Source organism: Canis lupus, chromosome 15 (genome assembly GCF_003254725.2).
Source record: "Canis lupus dingo isolate Sandy chromosome 15, ASM325472v2, whole genome shotgun sequence".
Taxonomy (NCBI): Eukaryota; Metazoa; Chordata; class Mammalia; order Carnivora; family Canidae; genus Canis; species Canis lupus.
Genome location: NC_064257.1, coordinates 6736443 through 6754376, shown reverse-complemented (window position 1 = coordinate 6754376; position 17934 = coordinate 6736443). Strand labels below are relative to the sequence as shown.

Genomic DNA, 17934 nt, shown 5'->3' with positions numbered 1-17934 from the left:
AGAACATTTTCTAATTTTATCAGAGTATATGTCAAGAAGTAAGATTATTATTTTGATGGATATCAGAATATATCCATCAGGAGCCTGCTTCCCCTGATTGCTCTTCTGATTTGAATATAGTCAAAATTTGGTCATTGCTGTGTTTCAGTCAAAAACATTTAACTGTTTTACACACCAGATACTCTGCTACCTATAAGATATATTCTAATTTGTGAGACAAGTCATGAAAGTTTATTCTAGTATATTTATCAATTTTATATTAATAAATGACTATATAATAATAGTATTAAAAAGAGGCTCTAAGTTAATAAATTGTCAGATGATTATTGTAGAAAGTATTATGAACTTTTTATCAATCTCAACTAGAAGTAACTTTTCCTTAACTGTAAATAATTTTAAAAGGTTACTTATGTTGACATCTCAGATGTGCTGCTTCTTTTCTTTTTTTTTCTAATTATAAAAATAATTATGCTTATTGAAAGGATTTTGAAAGTACATAAAAATGTAAAGAGATAAACTAAACTCAACTGTAATGTCAACACCTGGACCACCACTGTTAACGTTAGCCAAGAAGGGGATAATTGGCAAAAGAAGCAAATAGGCAAGTAACAGAGAAAATCAACAGATTAAGTTAAGAGGCAGAATGTACCAGGAATGCCTAACAGTCATTTACTGTGTGTGCTACGTATTAATATAAGCTTATTTCATGTATTCGTTTATTTGTTAGTTTGCCTTGCTAATGTATAAGAACTAGCATCATCACCATTTTCTGCTGAGGCACAGTGAGTTAAAATCTTGCCTGACGTCCCCAAGGTAGTAATGGGCAGGGCCGGGATGTGCATCCAGATGGCTTTTTCGTCGATATTCCTGTGATTACTGTGGTGGACTGCATCTCTAATATGAAAGGTACCCATGTATAACCAAGGAACAATTTCACCCATTTGACTGAAAATTGAAAGATTAAGAACTTTGATAATACCAAGTATTATTGAAGATACATAAACATTTTTCTTGTGTGAAGGCCTTTTCACAGGGCAGGTTGATGTGATTATTAAGACTTTAAATGCACATAGGGGTGCCTGGCTGGTTCAGTCAATAGCGTGTGTGATTCTTGGTCTCAGGGTTGTGAGTTCAAGCCCCATGTTGAATTGTAGAGATTACTTAAATATCTTAAAAAATAACAATAACAACAAAACCCGAAAAACTTTAAATTCACGTAGATTCCTCAGTCTAGCAAATCTACTGATCAGTATTTTTCCCCAAAGAAATGCACCCACATGTACAAAGACAGACATGTACTGGTATTTTCATTGTAACATTGTTTTTAACAGCAAAAAATTGGAAACCAGTGGTTGAGCATTTGCCTTCAACTCAGGGTGTGATCCTGGAGTCCCGGAATCGAGTCCTGCATTAGTTTCTTTGCAGGGAGCCTGCTTCTCCCTCTGCCTGTGTGTCTGCCTCTCTCTGTGTGTCTCTCATGAATAAAATAAAAAAATGGAAACCGTGTATGTATTCATCAAAATAGTAATGGTTCAGTCATCTATAATATGTTTGTACTATTGAATACTCTGTAGAGTTAAAAACTGTTGAAATGTTCTTATATATATTTACATGGAAAACTCTAAGAGACACATATATTTATAATGTATTTATTTAAGATATTATTTATTTATTCATGAGAGACACAGAGAGAGAGGCAGACACACAGGCAGAGGGAGAAGCAGGCTTCCTGTCGGGTAGCCGGATGTGGGACTTGATCCTGGGACTCCAGGATCAGATCCTGAGCTAAAGGCAGACACTCAACTGCTGAGCCACCCAGGGATCCCAGAAACACACATTTTTAAAGTAGTGTAGTACAATATTTATATTATGGTAAAAACACACATATCATAAAACTTACCATTTTAAAGTGTACAATTCAGTGGCATTAAGTACATTCAGGATGTTGTACAGTCATTATCACTATGTTGTTTTTTTTTTATGGTTTTTTTTATGTTTTTTTTTTATGTTTTTATGTTTTTTTTTATGTTTTTCTTTTTTTTCTATGTTTTTTTTTTTAAGATTTATTTATTTATTCATTCAGAGAGAGCGAAGAGAGAGGCAGAGACACAGGTAGAGGGAGAAGCAGGCTCCCTGCAGAAAGCCCAATATGAGACTCAATCCTGGGTCTCCAGGATCACACCCCGGGTTGCAGGTGGCGCTAAACTGCTGTGCCACCGGGGCTGCCCTCACTATGTTGTTATAAAACTTTAATACCCTAAGTGGAAATCTCATACCCATTAAGTAGCCACTCCTTATTACCTCCTCCATTTAGTCCCTGGCAACCATATATCTGCTTTCTATATCTGTGGATTTGCCTATTCTGGATATTTCACAGAAGTAGAATCACATAATTTTATGTGGCCTTTTGTGTCTGGCCTCTTTCAACATAGGGCTAACCTATGCTGTAGCATGAATCAGTACTTCATTCCTTTTGGTATCTGAATAATTTAATTCTTGGATATACCACATTTTGTTTAACCATTCATCTGTTCATGGACATTTGAGTTGTTTCTACCTTTTAGCTATCATGAAAAGTGAATGATACTGCGAACATTCATGTACAGGATTTTATTTGAATACCTATTTTCAATCTGTTTGGGTCTTATTCCTGCAAATGGGATCTTAATCACAGGGTCATATGGTAACTCTATGATTAGCTTGTTGAGAAACCACCAAACTATTTTCAACAGTGGCTGTACCATGTTAACATTCCCAGCAACAACGTTATGAGGGTTCTATAATCTCCATATCCTTGCCAACATTTGTTAATATATTCTTTTGAATTTCTTTCTATTTTTTAAAAGATATTTTATTTATTTACTTGAAAGAGAGAGCACAAGCAGGAGGGGGTGCCTCTGCACAGGCAGAGGGAGAGTGAGAAGCAGGCTCTCCGCTGAGCAGAGAGCCTGATGTGGAACTTGATTCCAGGACCCTGAGATCATGACCTGAGCCACCCAGGTGTCCTTTTTTTTTCTTTTTAAATAGTCATCTGATGGATAGGAGATGCTATCTCATTGTAGTTTTGATTTGCATTTCCCTAATAACTAATGTCATTGAGCATTTTTTCATGTACTTGTTGGCTACTTGTATATCCTCTTTGGATAAAGTCCTTTGCTCCATTTCTAAGTTGGGTCGATTGTCTTTTTGTTGTTGTTGAATTGTAGAATTTCTTTATATATTCTGGATATTAAACTCTTTATCAGATAAGTGATATGGAAGTATTTTTTCTTAGCCTCTGTTTCCTTTTAAGTCTCTTAGTGTATTTTGGTGGACAACATTTTGAAGTTTAATGAAGTGTGTAAGTTTTTCTGTTGCTTTTGCTTTGGTGTTGTATCTAAGAATCCACTGTCAAATTCAAGTGCATGAAGATTTACTCCTCTGTCGTCTTTAAGAGTTTTATGTTTTTAGCTCTTAAGTCATTGATCCATTTGAATTCATTTTTATGTCTCATGTAAGGTAGGGATACTTGTGAGTTAGGGATAACTTGATATGTAGATACTCAGTTTTCCCACTACCATGTGTTGAAGAAACTGTTCTTTCTCCATTGAATGGTCTTGACATGTTAAAAATCATTTGACTAAATGTGTTTATTTTCGAGTCTCATTTCTATATTGGTCTATATAGTTATTCATATGGCAGTACACACTATTTTGATTACTGTTGGCTTTGTACTAAATTTGAAATAGGGAAGTATGATTCTTCAAGATTCACTTGGCAATTCAGCGTTGCTTACAATTTCATATGAATTTTAGAATTGGCTGTTTCCTTTCTGCCCCCCTTCCAAAAAAAAAGCCATTGAGATTTTGATAGGATCATACTGAGTGTAGATTTTTGGGGGGCAATATTGCCATTTTAACAGTATTCTCTCCAGATCCAGGAATATAAGATGTTTTTCTTAAATATTCTTTAATTTCTTAGTGGTTTTTTTTTCTTGGGTTTTTTTTGTTTTGTTTTGTTTTGTTTTGTTTTGTTTTAGTTTTAAATGCGTAAGTCATGAACTTCTTTGGTTCAGTTTATTATTAAATATTCTTTCTGATACAATTGTAAATTGAATTGTTTTCTTAATTTCCTGTTTGGATTGTTCATTGCAAGTGATTTTGTGTTGCTTATATCCTCTAGCTTTGCTGAATTCATTTATTAACTCTAATAACAGTTTCTTGTGTGTGTGTGTATTCTTTCAAATTTTCTGTATTTAGGCTCATGTCATTTATAAATAAAGATAGTTTTACTGTTTTAGGACCTTTCCTATTTGAATGAATGCCTTTTATTTGTTTTACCTGTCTGGTTGCTCGGGCTAGGACTCCCAAGTACAATGTTAATTGGAAATGGCAAGAATAGGCAATTTTGGCTTGTTCCTGGTCTAAGGGGGAAAGTGATTTTTAAAACATGTATTTTATATAAACTCATTTGTTTGAGTAGATGTATAAAACTCAATTCTGTATTTCTAATGTGTAGTGAGTTGAAGTGTGTCATTCTTCCCACTTTTTCTGTATTTTAACTTTTTTCATAATATAGTTTTAAGTTGTGAAAATAACTTTACTAAAAGAAGAAAAAAGTATTTCTCAACAGTAAAACTATAATCTGGCAGTGTCATAAATTGCCTTTGAAGAGGACTATAAAAATGCATGTTGAAATGATAGATAATTTTTATTAGCCAGAACAAATTTAACTGGAAATAAAATTTTTCTCCAAGTCATACATTGTATAGAAAAGCAAAAACCAAAATAGCCGTGGATAAATAAATTAATAATACCAAATCTTAAAAGCAGCAAGAATTTCAGCATGTAATTATACCTTTATTCTGTAAATGCTCATTGTATTTCCTTGAGTGATTTCATTGGACCTGTTCTGTAACCTCAAGATGTTTTTTAGCATTACTCTATCCAACCTGTTTCTTGTTTCCCATTCTGTGATGTGATTCTTGATGGTTATAATTAGCATAGTTTTACATCCTATAATTAGACTTGAACTTTTTGAAGGCTGTGTTGTGGGGCAGAGAGTTGAGAGCTGGGGTTTAAAACTTGGTATCCTCAGGTCACCTGACACTAGCTAACCTTATTATTTCAGGAAGTGATCTAGTAACTAGGCTGAAAAACTAAAAGCATCTGAGAGCACATTTGCAGATAGATCCTGTGAATTCAAAAAATGAGTGGAAAAATACAAATTAGAACCAATTTTTAGTATATCAGTTTCATGAACTGAGTAAAAAGTACTTATATTATTTATTATAATTATTCTGTACCATCCATATTTTAAGAAGGAAATAGAAAATTTTACTTGCAAGCTCAGTGCTTGAAATATACAAGAAGGACCTTCTAGCTTGACTCCTGATATTTTAAAATGTATCTTTAAAATATATCCTTCACAATGTTAAGGGCAAAAATTAAGGATAAACTTTATTCCTTAAAAAAAAATCTTAAAAAAAATACTTGTGAAAAAAAAAAAAATACTTGTGTTTTCTTTGTATCAACATATATATTTCCATTTTTTCTCTTGCAGTACCTGTTTGAAAATGGTAGAATAGATAACATTTTTACTGAGCCCTATTCCAGATTTATGATTGAACTTACCAAACTCTTGAAAATATGGGAACCTACAATACTTCCTAATGGTAGGATGCTTATCTTTTATTTTTATTCTTTCATGATATGCCTTCCTAAATTGATTAATTTTTATGATTTTTAAAAATAAATTGTTCATTTGTATTTCTGTCTTGATTTATAGGGTATTTGAACTTTTGAGGAGGAAGTCTTTGGTTTATTATTTATTTTGGTAAAATTAAAACTTCCAAACAGTGTATGTATATATACTAATGAAAATAAAAAACAATTGGAAGTTGTATTTACTTTTTAGAAGCCGTTTTTGGTTTGGTAGCGTTGGTGAAGTTGCACACCATCCCAGCAGCTGACACATACATCCTTTACTTCTAGGCTGTACATTAGCAGTGGACCTTCTTCAGTAGTTCATTATCAATACCCTGTACTGGTTGTTACAAGAGTTAAGTCTTCATCATTGAATTATCTTTGACTGTACGTTGTTAGGTAACTCCCTGATTCAGTCATGGTTTTAGGCTCCTTGGCTGTGGACAGAGAGGGTTAGTGTCATGTTCAGGAATTTGTGCCCTTTTCTTTTGGGCTATAGAGCACCTTGGAAGCATTCTGAGCAGTGTGGTGGCTTGATGCATATAGCCTCCAAAGAGGAGAGAAGGGAGATACAGTTGGAAGTAATAAATTCACATTTGTGGTTAGTCTCCCAAAAATAGGATGCATAAACAGCAAAAAAGAGGATTGGTGAGAGAACATAAGGAAAGACCTGCATTTAGGGATCTCAGGAGGAGTGTGCACTTAAAGGTATACTCATCTTAATTCGTGTGCAGGACACCTGCTTTTCAAGAAGAATCCCACATAAGTCATCATGAAATAATCACTCTTAATAGAAATTTAAAATAAGGGGGGATGGGAGGGAGGGAGCTAGCTGCCTTCTGATGATCTAAATAAATCTAAATCTAAATAAAATCTAAATAAATTCTAAAGTGAAAATGAACCACCTAACAACAGAAAGCGTAATGACCTCAAACAGGAGTCTACAAACTGCTTGATCTGGCCTGCTGCCTGTTTCTGTATAGTCCATGAGTTATAAATGGTTGGGAAAAAGTTTAAAGAAAAGTAGTATTTTGTGGAAAATTAAAATTAAATTTGTGTGTATAAGTAAACTTTATTGGTACACAGCCGCTCCTGTTTGTTTCCATATTGTCTGTGGCTCCTTATCTTCAATAACAACAGTGTTGTCCAGCCTCCATGGCCCACAGTACTTGAAATGTTTACCATCTGGCTCTTTACAGAAAAAGTTTCCCAAACCCTGGTCTAAAATGACAATAGATTAAAACTGCTTCAGTGGATTGCTCACAGTGTCTGTTTCAGTGGAATCATCTGCTCTTTCTTTGCGGTGCCTTTTCTGGCTTTCAAAATAAGAAGAGGGGAAAAGATGGGACAGTGGGTCATTTTCTTCATATTTTCCTGTCTGAGAATTTAAGAAATTAATTGGTCCTATTTAGCAGGAGCTTAGTAGTGTTACTTCCTTCTCCCTTCTTCGGTCCAGGTTACATGTTCTCTCGCATTGAAGAAGAGCATTTGTGGGAGTGCAAACAGCTGGGCGCTTACTCACCAATCGTCCTCCTGAACACCCTCCTTTTCTTCAATACCAAATATTTTCAACTCAAGAATGTTACTGAGCACTTGAAGCTTTCCTTTGCTCACGTGATGAGACGGACCAGGACCCTGAAGTATAGCACCAAGATGACATATCTGAGGTTCTTCCCCCCTTTACAGAAGCAGGAGTCAGAATCAGGTGTGTGGTAGAATTTGTGCGATTTCTGTTCCAAGTCTAGTTAGTGTACAAATAGAGATTTACCACAGAAAGGTAACTAAATTGGAGACAGGGAAGAGTGTAGCTTTAGATTGATATATAGATGCTTTTTTATTGTCAGGGCTAGGTTAATTAAAGGCTTGCCACAAAATGAGAGCAATCACTTGCTTCACTGTACTTTTATTGGCTTTTAAATTAGGAATTCTGATTTAATTGGTCAGGATTAGATCCCAAATAAATGTGCATTGTAAAACTTTCCAGGGAATTTAAATATAAGAATCAAAGTCACTGATTTAGAGGCAAAAGATCAGCCAATCGCTAGTTAAAAGGAACCTGTCTAGTTTTTAAATCTATTTCTAAACCTTTTTTTTTTAAATCAGAATGCCTCTTTTTAGCTAACATTAACTATCAGTTTCTGAAGAAACTTAAAAGCTGGCCTAGACTATACAGATGGAGTTTGACTTAACAGTTTTTCATTCAGCTTTACAGTTGTGAAAAAGTGATACACACGCATTCAGTAGAGACTGTACTTTGAGTGAGAACTTTTATATCTTTGGCTAGTGGAATGCAACTGGATGGACCCTCTCTCGTGATGCTGGGCAGCACGTCTGCAGCTCCCAGTCAGCCCCGTGATCACGAGGGTAGACAACCTGTATGCTTAAGCCATTCTGCACCCATTCAACTTTTGCACTTTCCAGTGCAGTATTTAATCAGTGACATCAGATAATCAATACTTTATTATAAAATAGGCTTTGTGTTAGAGGATTTTGCCCAACTGTGGGCTACATAAGTGTTCTGAGCACATTGAAGCTACGATGTTCATTAGGTTACATGTATTAAATGCATTTGCAGTTTAGGATAGGTGTATCACGTCGTAACCCCATTGTATGTTGAGGAAGACCTGTATTGCTTTTGTACATGGTGGAATAATGTCAGCAATCACAATTTTCTAAGTTTATGTTCCTAAAACAGCTTATTATATAATAGTTTGTTTTCACATTTTAAAAAGTTAACATATTATGGAACTAGAAATTAAACATACTAATTTTAACCAAAATTGTAAGTTCTAAAGTTCCCAAAATCAAGTTGTTACTTCTTTGGGATAATAAATATTTTGAATGTGAGAATTTAAAAATTACTGAAACTAAAGTCTATAAAGAATAATTGTTATGTTCTTGGTTGTGTTAACTTTTTTCTCCGTTGCTCCTTTTCTTTAGAAAATGTAACACCGTTGTGCTTTTTGACCCCACGACTATGTCCTGTCTCCTTTATTTTGTTTGTATATAGGCCACTTTGTGCACTTAATTTTTTTTTTAAGATTTTATTTATTCATGAGAGAGAGGGAGGGAGGGAGAAGCAGGCTCCATGCATGGAGCCCGATGCAGGACTCCATCCCGGGTCTCCAAGATCAGGCGCTGAAGGCAGCGCTAAACCGCTGGGCCACCCGGGCTGCCCTGTGTTCTTAATTAACATTAATTGGGGGCAGGGAGAAGCAATCAGATAACATTTCTTGATTTCTGATGAGATGCATTACAAGACTGGTAGTAAGTTCAGCTTCTTTTCTGAATGAATAAATTTTTATATTTAGGTATTCTCAATAAAAAACTGGGGTGAATTTTAAGTAACAACTAATGCAGGAAGCTGGGGAAAGTTCTTTACCAGCTATTAAGAGCCGCTGTAGGAAAAGAAGAATAAAACCTTTTTCTTCAGGTTTGCAGCAGATCCACTACCCACTGCTCTTCTCTTGAAGCCTGAATGGAGAAAGTGGGAAAGAAACAGTCTTACTTTCTGTATCTTCACCCTGGTTTCTTTTGGTAACCCTTGGCCTCTGTAAAATTCTGTTGGTCAAAAAGTATTTGCTCTTTTTTTATCAAATAGTCAACTTTACTGAGAACTTTTTCCCCCCAACAAAGATTCCATTTCCCATAATACTGTGACAAGATAAAAGAAACTTAAACATGTGCCGGGTGGACACTGATGCTTCACAGTAAAAGTATTTTCAGATAAAGAAGTCACAGCTATCTTGATCTCTTGTGTAGAAGAGCATTTAGAACCCTCTTTTTCCCTACTTTATCTTGCTGTGACTTAAGCTATACCTGGTGAGGGGCAGTTCTGGTGGCTCAGCAGTTTAGCTCCGCCTTCAGCCCAGGGCGTGATCCTGGAGACCTGGGATCGAGTCCTACATTGGGCTCCCTGCATGGAGCCTGCTTCTCCCTCTGCCTGTGTGTCTCTGCTCTCTCTCTCTCTCTCTCTCTCTTTCTCTGTCTCTCATGAATAAATAAATAAATAATCTTAAAAAAAAGAAAAAGATATACCTAGTGAAATTTCATAACAGAGTCGGTTCAGAATTAAGGCCTAGCTCCCTCCCCAGTACCATGCTTTTTGCTGTGCTGCACCCACTTCGATGAACAGGGCAACATAAATTTTACAGAACGGGGACTTCGATCTGTTCGGTGCTATTAAGCATTACTTAACGTACTGTCTAGCACCTCCGTAGGTGCTCAGTCCATGCTTGTGGGATGAGTGAGTGAACCGGAGGAGAACGGAGTGACGGTCTGACTGGAAACGAAGTTCAGTGGATGTCTTAAGACTGGAAGGAAGGATTTTTGTAATCTTTATTATTTCCCGTCTCAAGATAAACTCACTGTTGGCAAGAGGAAACGAAATGAAGATGATGAGGTTCCAGTGGGTGTGGAGATGGCCGAGAATACTGACAACCCACTACGATGCCCAGTTCGACTTTATGAGTTTTACTTGTCAAAATGGTAAGCAGTCTTCCTCTGGACTAGATTCAGTACACTTCAGTAGTTAATATGTTTTGGATTTTCGATGCTTGAATATCAGAAATACGACTTTCAACAAGAGTCTACCTTTAATTTCCTTTTGTCCCTATTCTCGTATCTGTGTGGATTTTGGACCCAGAAGCAAACCACTTTATCTGGATAGTTCTGTTTTGTTTTTTTTTTCTCCTAAAAATCTCTTAAAAAGCAAGAACCAGAGCTGTTTCATCTTTACAACTGTTATTCAACCTTTATGTGATAACTAGAGTTGGGATTTTACTGTTGATAGAGGAGAGGCTGTACAGCTAAACCTATAAATAGAAAAACTATTTTTAAGGAATATATATTTTTTGAGTGGTCTTTCTCTTACAGAAACTTTAAGACTTTAGAATTATAAGAGCCACACTAAAGCACTTTTTTTTTTTTCAAAGAAATACAGCCACTGTTTTGCCCCGTGGTAATATGTATTGAGTGCTCTTGGGGATATTGGGTACTGAGGGTATGTGGTTCTTCTTAGCCATAGTGTTACAAATGTAAGGTGAATTATTGCTCCTAATACTAAGGTCTGTGAATGACTTATACTTTGTCTTCTATTAACATTATACTCATGTCTGGTGAGTGTAGGAGGAAAAAATGTGCAGTTACAGGTTGCACCTGGGGCGAAAAGCCTATAAACTTATTTATCTCCCTGGGTGCATTGCTTATCTGTGACATTAGTTACAGCGGGGAACAAGGTGAGAGCCACTATATTAAAGAGTAGTTATATATTTCCTATACTTTCTGATCCCCAATTTCCTTAGTTTCTTTCTTTCTTTTTTTTTTCCCCTATGGATAGTTCTGAAAGTGTGAAGCAGAGGAATGATGTGTTTTACCTGCAACCCGAGCGCTCCTGTGTTCCGAATAGCCCCATGTGGTACTCCACATTCCCGATAGACCCTGGGACCCTGGACACCATGTTAACACGTATTCTCATGGTGAGGGAGGTACACGAAGAACTTGCCAAAGCCAAATCAGAAGACTCTGATGTTGAATTATCAGATTAAAGTGGAAGTGGGGTTCCTATTTTCATACACATGGGTATGCACCAAACTGTGAATGCATCCAGCTTTGGAAAACGATGTACAAGTACAAGTCCTCTTGACTTGATTATAAGATAATGGAAAACAGATGACTCGTGAACCACAGTGTGGATGTACAAATGAAAACTGAAGGAAAGAATACGAACTGAGAAATGTTGTTCTTTGGCAGTGATATAGTTCTTAGACATCTTCAGAATGACTAACCAATTTCTCTGAGTGGTGCATAATCTTATTTTGTTTGGGAATAACAAATTGTGGAATATTTTTAAGGAAAACTGTTGTATAAAACTCTACCATAGAAACCTTAGACCTTAGAGAGGTAGCTTTGGAATAAAACCTCGGCTGCAGTAGGCTACTTGGGCAAGCCCTATGTGCACGTCAGAGGAGAAATCAGTGCAGAGATAAGAGTGACATCAGATGAGGACTGTGGGACCCAGACTTGAAGACCCAATAAAATTACTCAACTTTTTCTTAAAAGGTAGAGAGTGAAGTGGTCTTGATTTGATTTTCACTGCCAAGCCAATTCTGTGAAGGATAGAAGCCTCTGGTGCTTTTGCCATGGGCCCCTCACATCAGGGAAAAAGGCCTTCACTGCTGTTCACACAGTAATGTGTCCCTCTCACTTTCTGGGTCTAGCCTTCTCCGCTGTGGGTCTAGATGTGGGTAAATTGAGGTGTAAAGGGGCTGAAACTCCACGAGCTGATTATGCACACAGAAAATCTGTGGAGCCCGTTAGACCCCAAGTGTCTTGAAATGTTTGTAGAAAACCCACTAAAATGCCCACTTCTCTGGGTGTCAGCCTTTATTGCTGCTGTCTCATAGCATGAGCTATGGTACACAGAAATGGGGGTTCTCCTTTTGTTTTCATTTCATCCCCAAATGGCAGCTTTTCTCCCATTGTTTTTTCTTCCTGTTTCCCAAATCCTTATTTTGTCTTTTGCACCAGTTTCTGGAGGCCCTTGTCATTTCAAAAAGAAAAGTCTCTCTCCTTACTCTGGCAAAACTTGTGGGTAATTCCACAAAGACACAGTATTACTTAGCTATCAGAATTATGGTAGAAAAGGTCCTAGCAATTTGGAAGATGACCTTGTTGCCCTAAGAAACTTGAAAATATGGATTCTGGGGTTAGGATATAAAGACATTGACTGTCTTGCATATCCACAACAGGTCCTATAGCATTATTCCAATCTCTAGCTGTTTTAGTAGTTCTTTGAGGATTGCAAGTCATAGGTGTGTTTGGCATATCAGTCCATCTCCCTTATCTTCATTCTCAGTTTCTTCCCCCAGAAAACTTTGACTCAAAGCTTTTATGATGTTGGCCAATCACAGAACTTCTTTAGCTAAGGTAAATTTGACCCTATAATAGAAATGAGAGAAGTCCAAAAAGCCTCTTAGAAATTTTAACCCTGAAAGACTTTCCAATATGTCCCATTTTTTAGATGGGGGTGGCAGGTGTTTTCGTTTTTTTTGTTTTGTTTTTTTTTTTTTAATAAATGAAAGTCATTTAAGTACAATAAAAATTTAAAAAGTAGGCCTTTTGACATTGTGTACTTGATGGTTCTGTCCCTCTGCCTGTAACAAATTTCACTTTGGTTACCAGGAACTGTGTGAAAGAAGTAAATCTGCCCCAGTTCTGTATGATTAATTCCATCTGTGTTTGTCATTTCTGACTGGAAAACTTCTTGCATCCAGATCTTGTTTGATATGGAGGAAAAACAACTGGATTGTCTGATAAGTCTGCCAATAAACTATCCAGAAACATCAGTTGTAATAGCCCCCACAATACAAATTTTATGGTTTGTATAAACACTAACATTTCCCCTTCTGTAGTTGTATCAAGAACAAATATTGTTGGTATAGTAGATACCTTGTTAGAAAACACCAGAGAGAAAAAAAGAAATCTGTATCTTTTAATTGAGAACAGCCAATACCCAGGTCAATAACTTTATCAGGACTTCAATTGCATGTTAGTCCACAGAGTTGTCCAGACCCTAAATTAATTCGTAAAAGAAAATCTTAATTATTGGTCATTCTTCATAAGCGTAGCTGTTGATATATGTGTCAGACTATTTGCTTTTTAAAATTTTATTAAAATTATGTAAAATTGCATTTTTATTTCCAGGGGAGAAAAAAACATCAAACAAACGAGAAACATCTAAATTATCCTTTCTGTTCTTTTTTGTTTTTTAACCACTTTTGGGTTTTCCCCTTGCAGAAACCACAGAAATATTCCCTTAGAATAAAATAGTATATTTGTATTTGATGGGTGAGTTATTCCTTTTCTTTGTCTTCAACGAGTTTTAGATATTTTTTTTTCTGTTTAACCTATGGGTATGAGCTACCAGATGGTATATTTCAAAGAGAGAGCAGTTTTCAGGAAATAAATTATTTGGTTTTTACTTAGTCCAGTAAACATATTGTTTCACTGCAAAGTCTTCACTTGTTTTCTTTTTTCCATCAAAAGACTTGTTCCCATTTTTTTAAAGCTAACTATATTCAAAGCTCTGAAAGCTAGAAATACCAAGTATCACATATTTGTTTCATTTGAGGCGAACTTTTTTAAGATTTACAAAGCTGGCATCAGTTCACCTTGAATGATTTTGAAATTGTGAGACTGGGATAAAGAATATAGATCCATTCTTAAGGAAAATACGTACTTAATTTGGAAGTGTGAGACTAATTGGCATCTTTCTTCGACTCTAGCTCTACCTTGGTTTTGTGCAAACAGTTTCAGATTCCATATCAACTGTTATAGTCTACTGCCTATTGGCATTCCGAATTTCGTAAAACAGGAGTTTTCCAAGAATTGCAAAGTAAAATGAATTTCTGCGTGTGAATCCCAGTTTTCTATCAAATTCAGAAGTTTATTTTCCATGCAAATTAAAAAATTCTGTATGGTATGGAGTTGAAATTTTAGGAAAGAATTAAGCACTAATTTCTTCTTGTGTATTGTTGAAAGAATAATCATTGAGAGGCATTGTTAACAGAGTAGGAAGATCTGAGGCTTTGGAGCCTAGTCTTACCACTTACTGGTTGTATAGCTTTAGGTAAATTACTTAATTTCTGTGTGCCTGGGTTTTCTTATAAAGTAGGAATAAGAATAACTCTTCCATAAGTTTGGAATATGTAGGCTTTTGGGTGTCATGGATTTTTTTTTTATTATAACATGCAAATTGCTGGGCATATAGCAAGATTTTATATCAGTGTTAATCCGCTTCCTGTGCCCTGAATTTTCACTAAGTTCATGGCTTCTCATTCTGCAAAACACCATACCTTTATACGATTTGAATCAAATATTTAGAATGAGTAAATACCATATGTAATCATAAGTTCTTCACTCATGTGCTTATATGCATATGAATAGTAATCAACATCACAAAAGTCCACTAGGAGGAATGTATGGTATATCTTTTTTTTTTTTTTAATTGGAGAAACTCTTAATGAAATTTCATTTACTTGGTTATAATACGATGACTTGGGAGCAAGACAGCTGTACAGCAATATACATCTCCGCACTTCTTCCTTCATTCACACCACCCCTTGCTCCCCCACGTTTTAGCTAGGCAGTAGTTTCTTTGGTAAGAGATTATCTTTTCCAGGCTACCTTGCAACTAAGTGTGAACATGGGACTGACTTTTGACCAATGGGATGGAAACCGTAGTTTATCACTGGCAGGCCACATCCTAAAAAGGAAAGGGCTTGCCTTCCTCTTGTAATTTCCTCTTTTCCATGGGCCAGAGTGTCACTGTGCTCATGGCAAACCAGTTCTGTCTATGTGGGAAAGGGCAGCATATCGAAAGCACATCAACCTCATAAGGCAGGGCCATTTCTGTGCTGAACTGCCTGCCAGCTCAGACCTTCACATAAGAAAGAAAGAAACCTGCCATCTTATTTCAGCCAAACTAAAGTAGCCAAACCAGTTTCCTGACTAACAGATTTACTACGCTCAGTATCAGGCTGCTGTTTAACATAGAACGAGAATTCTGATCCTGACCATAAGAAAAGAAAAAGAAGAAAGAGACTATTGGTATTGGGAAGAGAAATAAACTACTATTTTTACTTTATTTTTTTTTTTTTAAGTTACTGATAACACCCAGTGGGAGGCTCAAACTCATGACCGAGAACAGGAGTTGGATGTTCCACCCACGGAGCCAGCCAGGGCGCTTCTAAAACTCATTATTTTTAAATTAAGTCATATTTTCAGATGTTCAGGTATACCTATGTATTTGAAGAAACTATTCAAAATAAGCTTAAGTATGGTAACTACAAAATAGTTGATAAAAATTTCAAGCACTTTTCTACTAGAGCAGCAGCCAATTAGATAATGTAATTAAAAGGAAAAGATACTATTCAGAGTGACAGTGAAAGCTATAAAGTTTTTAGTAATTAAGTAATATACAAAAATCCTGTGTTTGTTTTAGTAGGTGGTGTTGGAAAACTGGCTTTTTACATGGAGAAAAACAGGATACCTAACTAGCATCATGTCCAAAGGTGGGCTCTCAATGGATTAAAGGTCTTAAATGTGAAAGGTAAAATGATAAAATTAATAGAAATATGGAAAATATTGTGATCTGGGGGAGAGAAGGAGCTTCTTAAAATTTCCAAAGCACAAACTATATGGAGAAAATTTATTTATTTTCTATGGAAATTAAAGATGTTTTTTGATAAAAGATGACAAATGACAGGCTCAGAGAGGATACAGGTTTCCCCGCTCTCTGAAGGTACAGCGTTGCTGTGAAACTTTAGTAAACCTAAACGGTGTAGAATGGAGAAGACATTACCATTAGTTTATATGGAATTTTTTTTTTTTTTTAAAGCATTCCCAGACCCCAAATTGACCTCTTTGAGGCTTTTCTGACACTTCAGGGCACATCTTGCTAACATATGTAGAAAAATAAACCAAGATAAAGCACAGGCGCTCACAGACATCATGCAAAGTTTTGGAGACTAAGGTATTTATGCTGAGAGTAGTTCCCAGGAAAGGAGTTTGGTGGTACGCGTAGCTCTCGCTCCTTGGGCTGCGCACTGCCTCTGCATGGGCTAGCTGTGAAACTCAGAACACTATTGTTGTGTCCTGCCTTTTGGTAAAAGTAAAAATCCTCTTCTGATACCTGTTGGTTAGCAAAAAAATGGGTTCTAATATAAGTTTTTTGTAAAAGTAAAATGGCCTGACACTTTAAAAAAGTGGGAATGCCTGTATTTGCAATGCATAAAATTACCAAATGATATATATTTAGAATATACACCCCAAACTGCTGAATTATAAAGAAAACTGAGCAAAGAATAATGAATACTTCATAAGAGAAACCCAAACAGGGAATAGGTGTATGAAGAGAGATTTTCAGACTCCTTTAGTAATCATGGTATTTCTCTTCAAACCTATCAATTCATGTCCTTAGGATTGGCCAGATTAGAAAAATAGATAATGCCAAGCATACTGCTGTTGGAATATAAAAACCATTACTGCAAGAATCGACGAACTATACAGTTGACTCTTGAACAACATGGGAGTCGAGGTGATAATCCCTGCATAGTTGAAAATCACAGTAGAAGTTTTAACTCTCCAGAAACTTAAACCACTAATAGCCTCTGTTGACTGGAAGCCTTATTGATAACATAAACAGTTAACACAGATTTTGTATGTTATATGTATTACATGCTGTGTTACAATAAAGTAACGTAGGGGAAAGAAAATCTTATTAACGAAAATCGTGAAGAAGAGAAAACACATTTACAGTTCTCTCCTCCAAAACAAATTCATGTATATGGGTGCCTATGCAGTTCAAGGCCATGTTTTTTTGAGGGTCAACTGTATATCCAGTCTGGAAGGCAATCTTCAACATCAAGATAAGAAAGTTTTGATTAAAAAAAATAATAATAAAAAGAAAAAGAGGGATCCCTGGGTGGCACAGCGGTTTGGCGCCTGCCTTTGGCCCAAGGCACAATCCTGGAGACCCGGGATCGAATCCCATGTCGGGCTCTCGGTGCATGGAGCCTGCTTCTCCCTCTGCCTGTGTCTCTGCCTCTCTCTATCATAAATAAATTAAAAAAAAAAGAAAAAAAAATAAGTTTTGATAGCTTTTGCTAGGAAAAAGTCTCCCCCCCCGATTAAATAAATGATTGTTACCAAATGCATTTTGTGTAGCTAATCAATAATTTGTATTATTCATTCACTTATTCGTTTAGTGAAAATCAATAGATTTTTCTGATATCAAACCATCCTTGCATTCTTTGATGAAACTCTAATTTTACATGTATTTTTTATATATACTATTATTAGCTTAGGTATATAATTTTTACCAAGGACATCCCCTTCTATTTCAGTTTGCCATAAGTTTTTCTCTCCTCTCCTCTCCTCTCCTCTCCTCTCCTCTCCTCTCCTCTCCTCTCCTCTCCTCTCCTCCCTCCCTCTCCCTCCCCTCCCCTCCCCTCCCCTCCCCTCCCCTCCCCTCCCCTCCCCTCCCCTCCTCTCCTCTCCCCCTTTTAAAAGGCTTTATTTATTTATTCATGAGAGACAGAAAAAGAGAGGCAGAGACACAGGCAGAGGGAGAAGCAGGCTTCATGCAGGGAGCCTGACATGGGACTCGATCCTGGGTCTCCAGGATCATGCCCTGGGCCGAAGGCAGGTGCTCAACCACTGAGCCACTCAGGAATCTCTGCCATGAGTT

The 17934-nt window shown here is 36.4% G+C and overlaps 1 protein-coding gene across 10 annotated transcripts in view; it reads left to right on the top strand.

The window, feature by feature from the left end:
• The window catches only part of ZMYM4 (zinc finger MYM-type containing 4), a 133609-nt gene extending 120080 nt beyond the window's left edge, over positions 1 to 13529 (top strand). For all 10 annotated transcript variants that reach the window (XM_025419965.3, XM_025419967.3, XM_035698768.2 and 7 more), the window contains 4 exons: positions 5542 to 5653; positions 7141 to 7389; positions 10043 to 10172; positions 11023 to 13529. In XM_025419965.3, the coding sequence (XP_025275750.1) occupies positions 5542 to 5653; positions 7141 to 7389; positions 10043 to 10172; positions 11023 to 11230 (699 nt within the window). In that variant the 3' untranslated portion in view covers positions 11231 to 13529. The remainder of the gene's footprint in view (positions 1 to 5541; positions 5654 to 7140; positions 7390 to 10042; positions 10173 to 11022) is intronic.
• The last annotated feature ends 4405 nt before the right edge of the window (positions 13530 to 17934 follow it).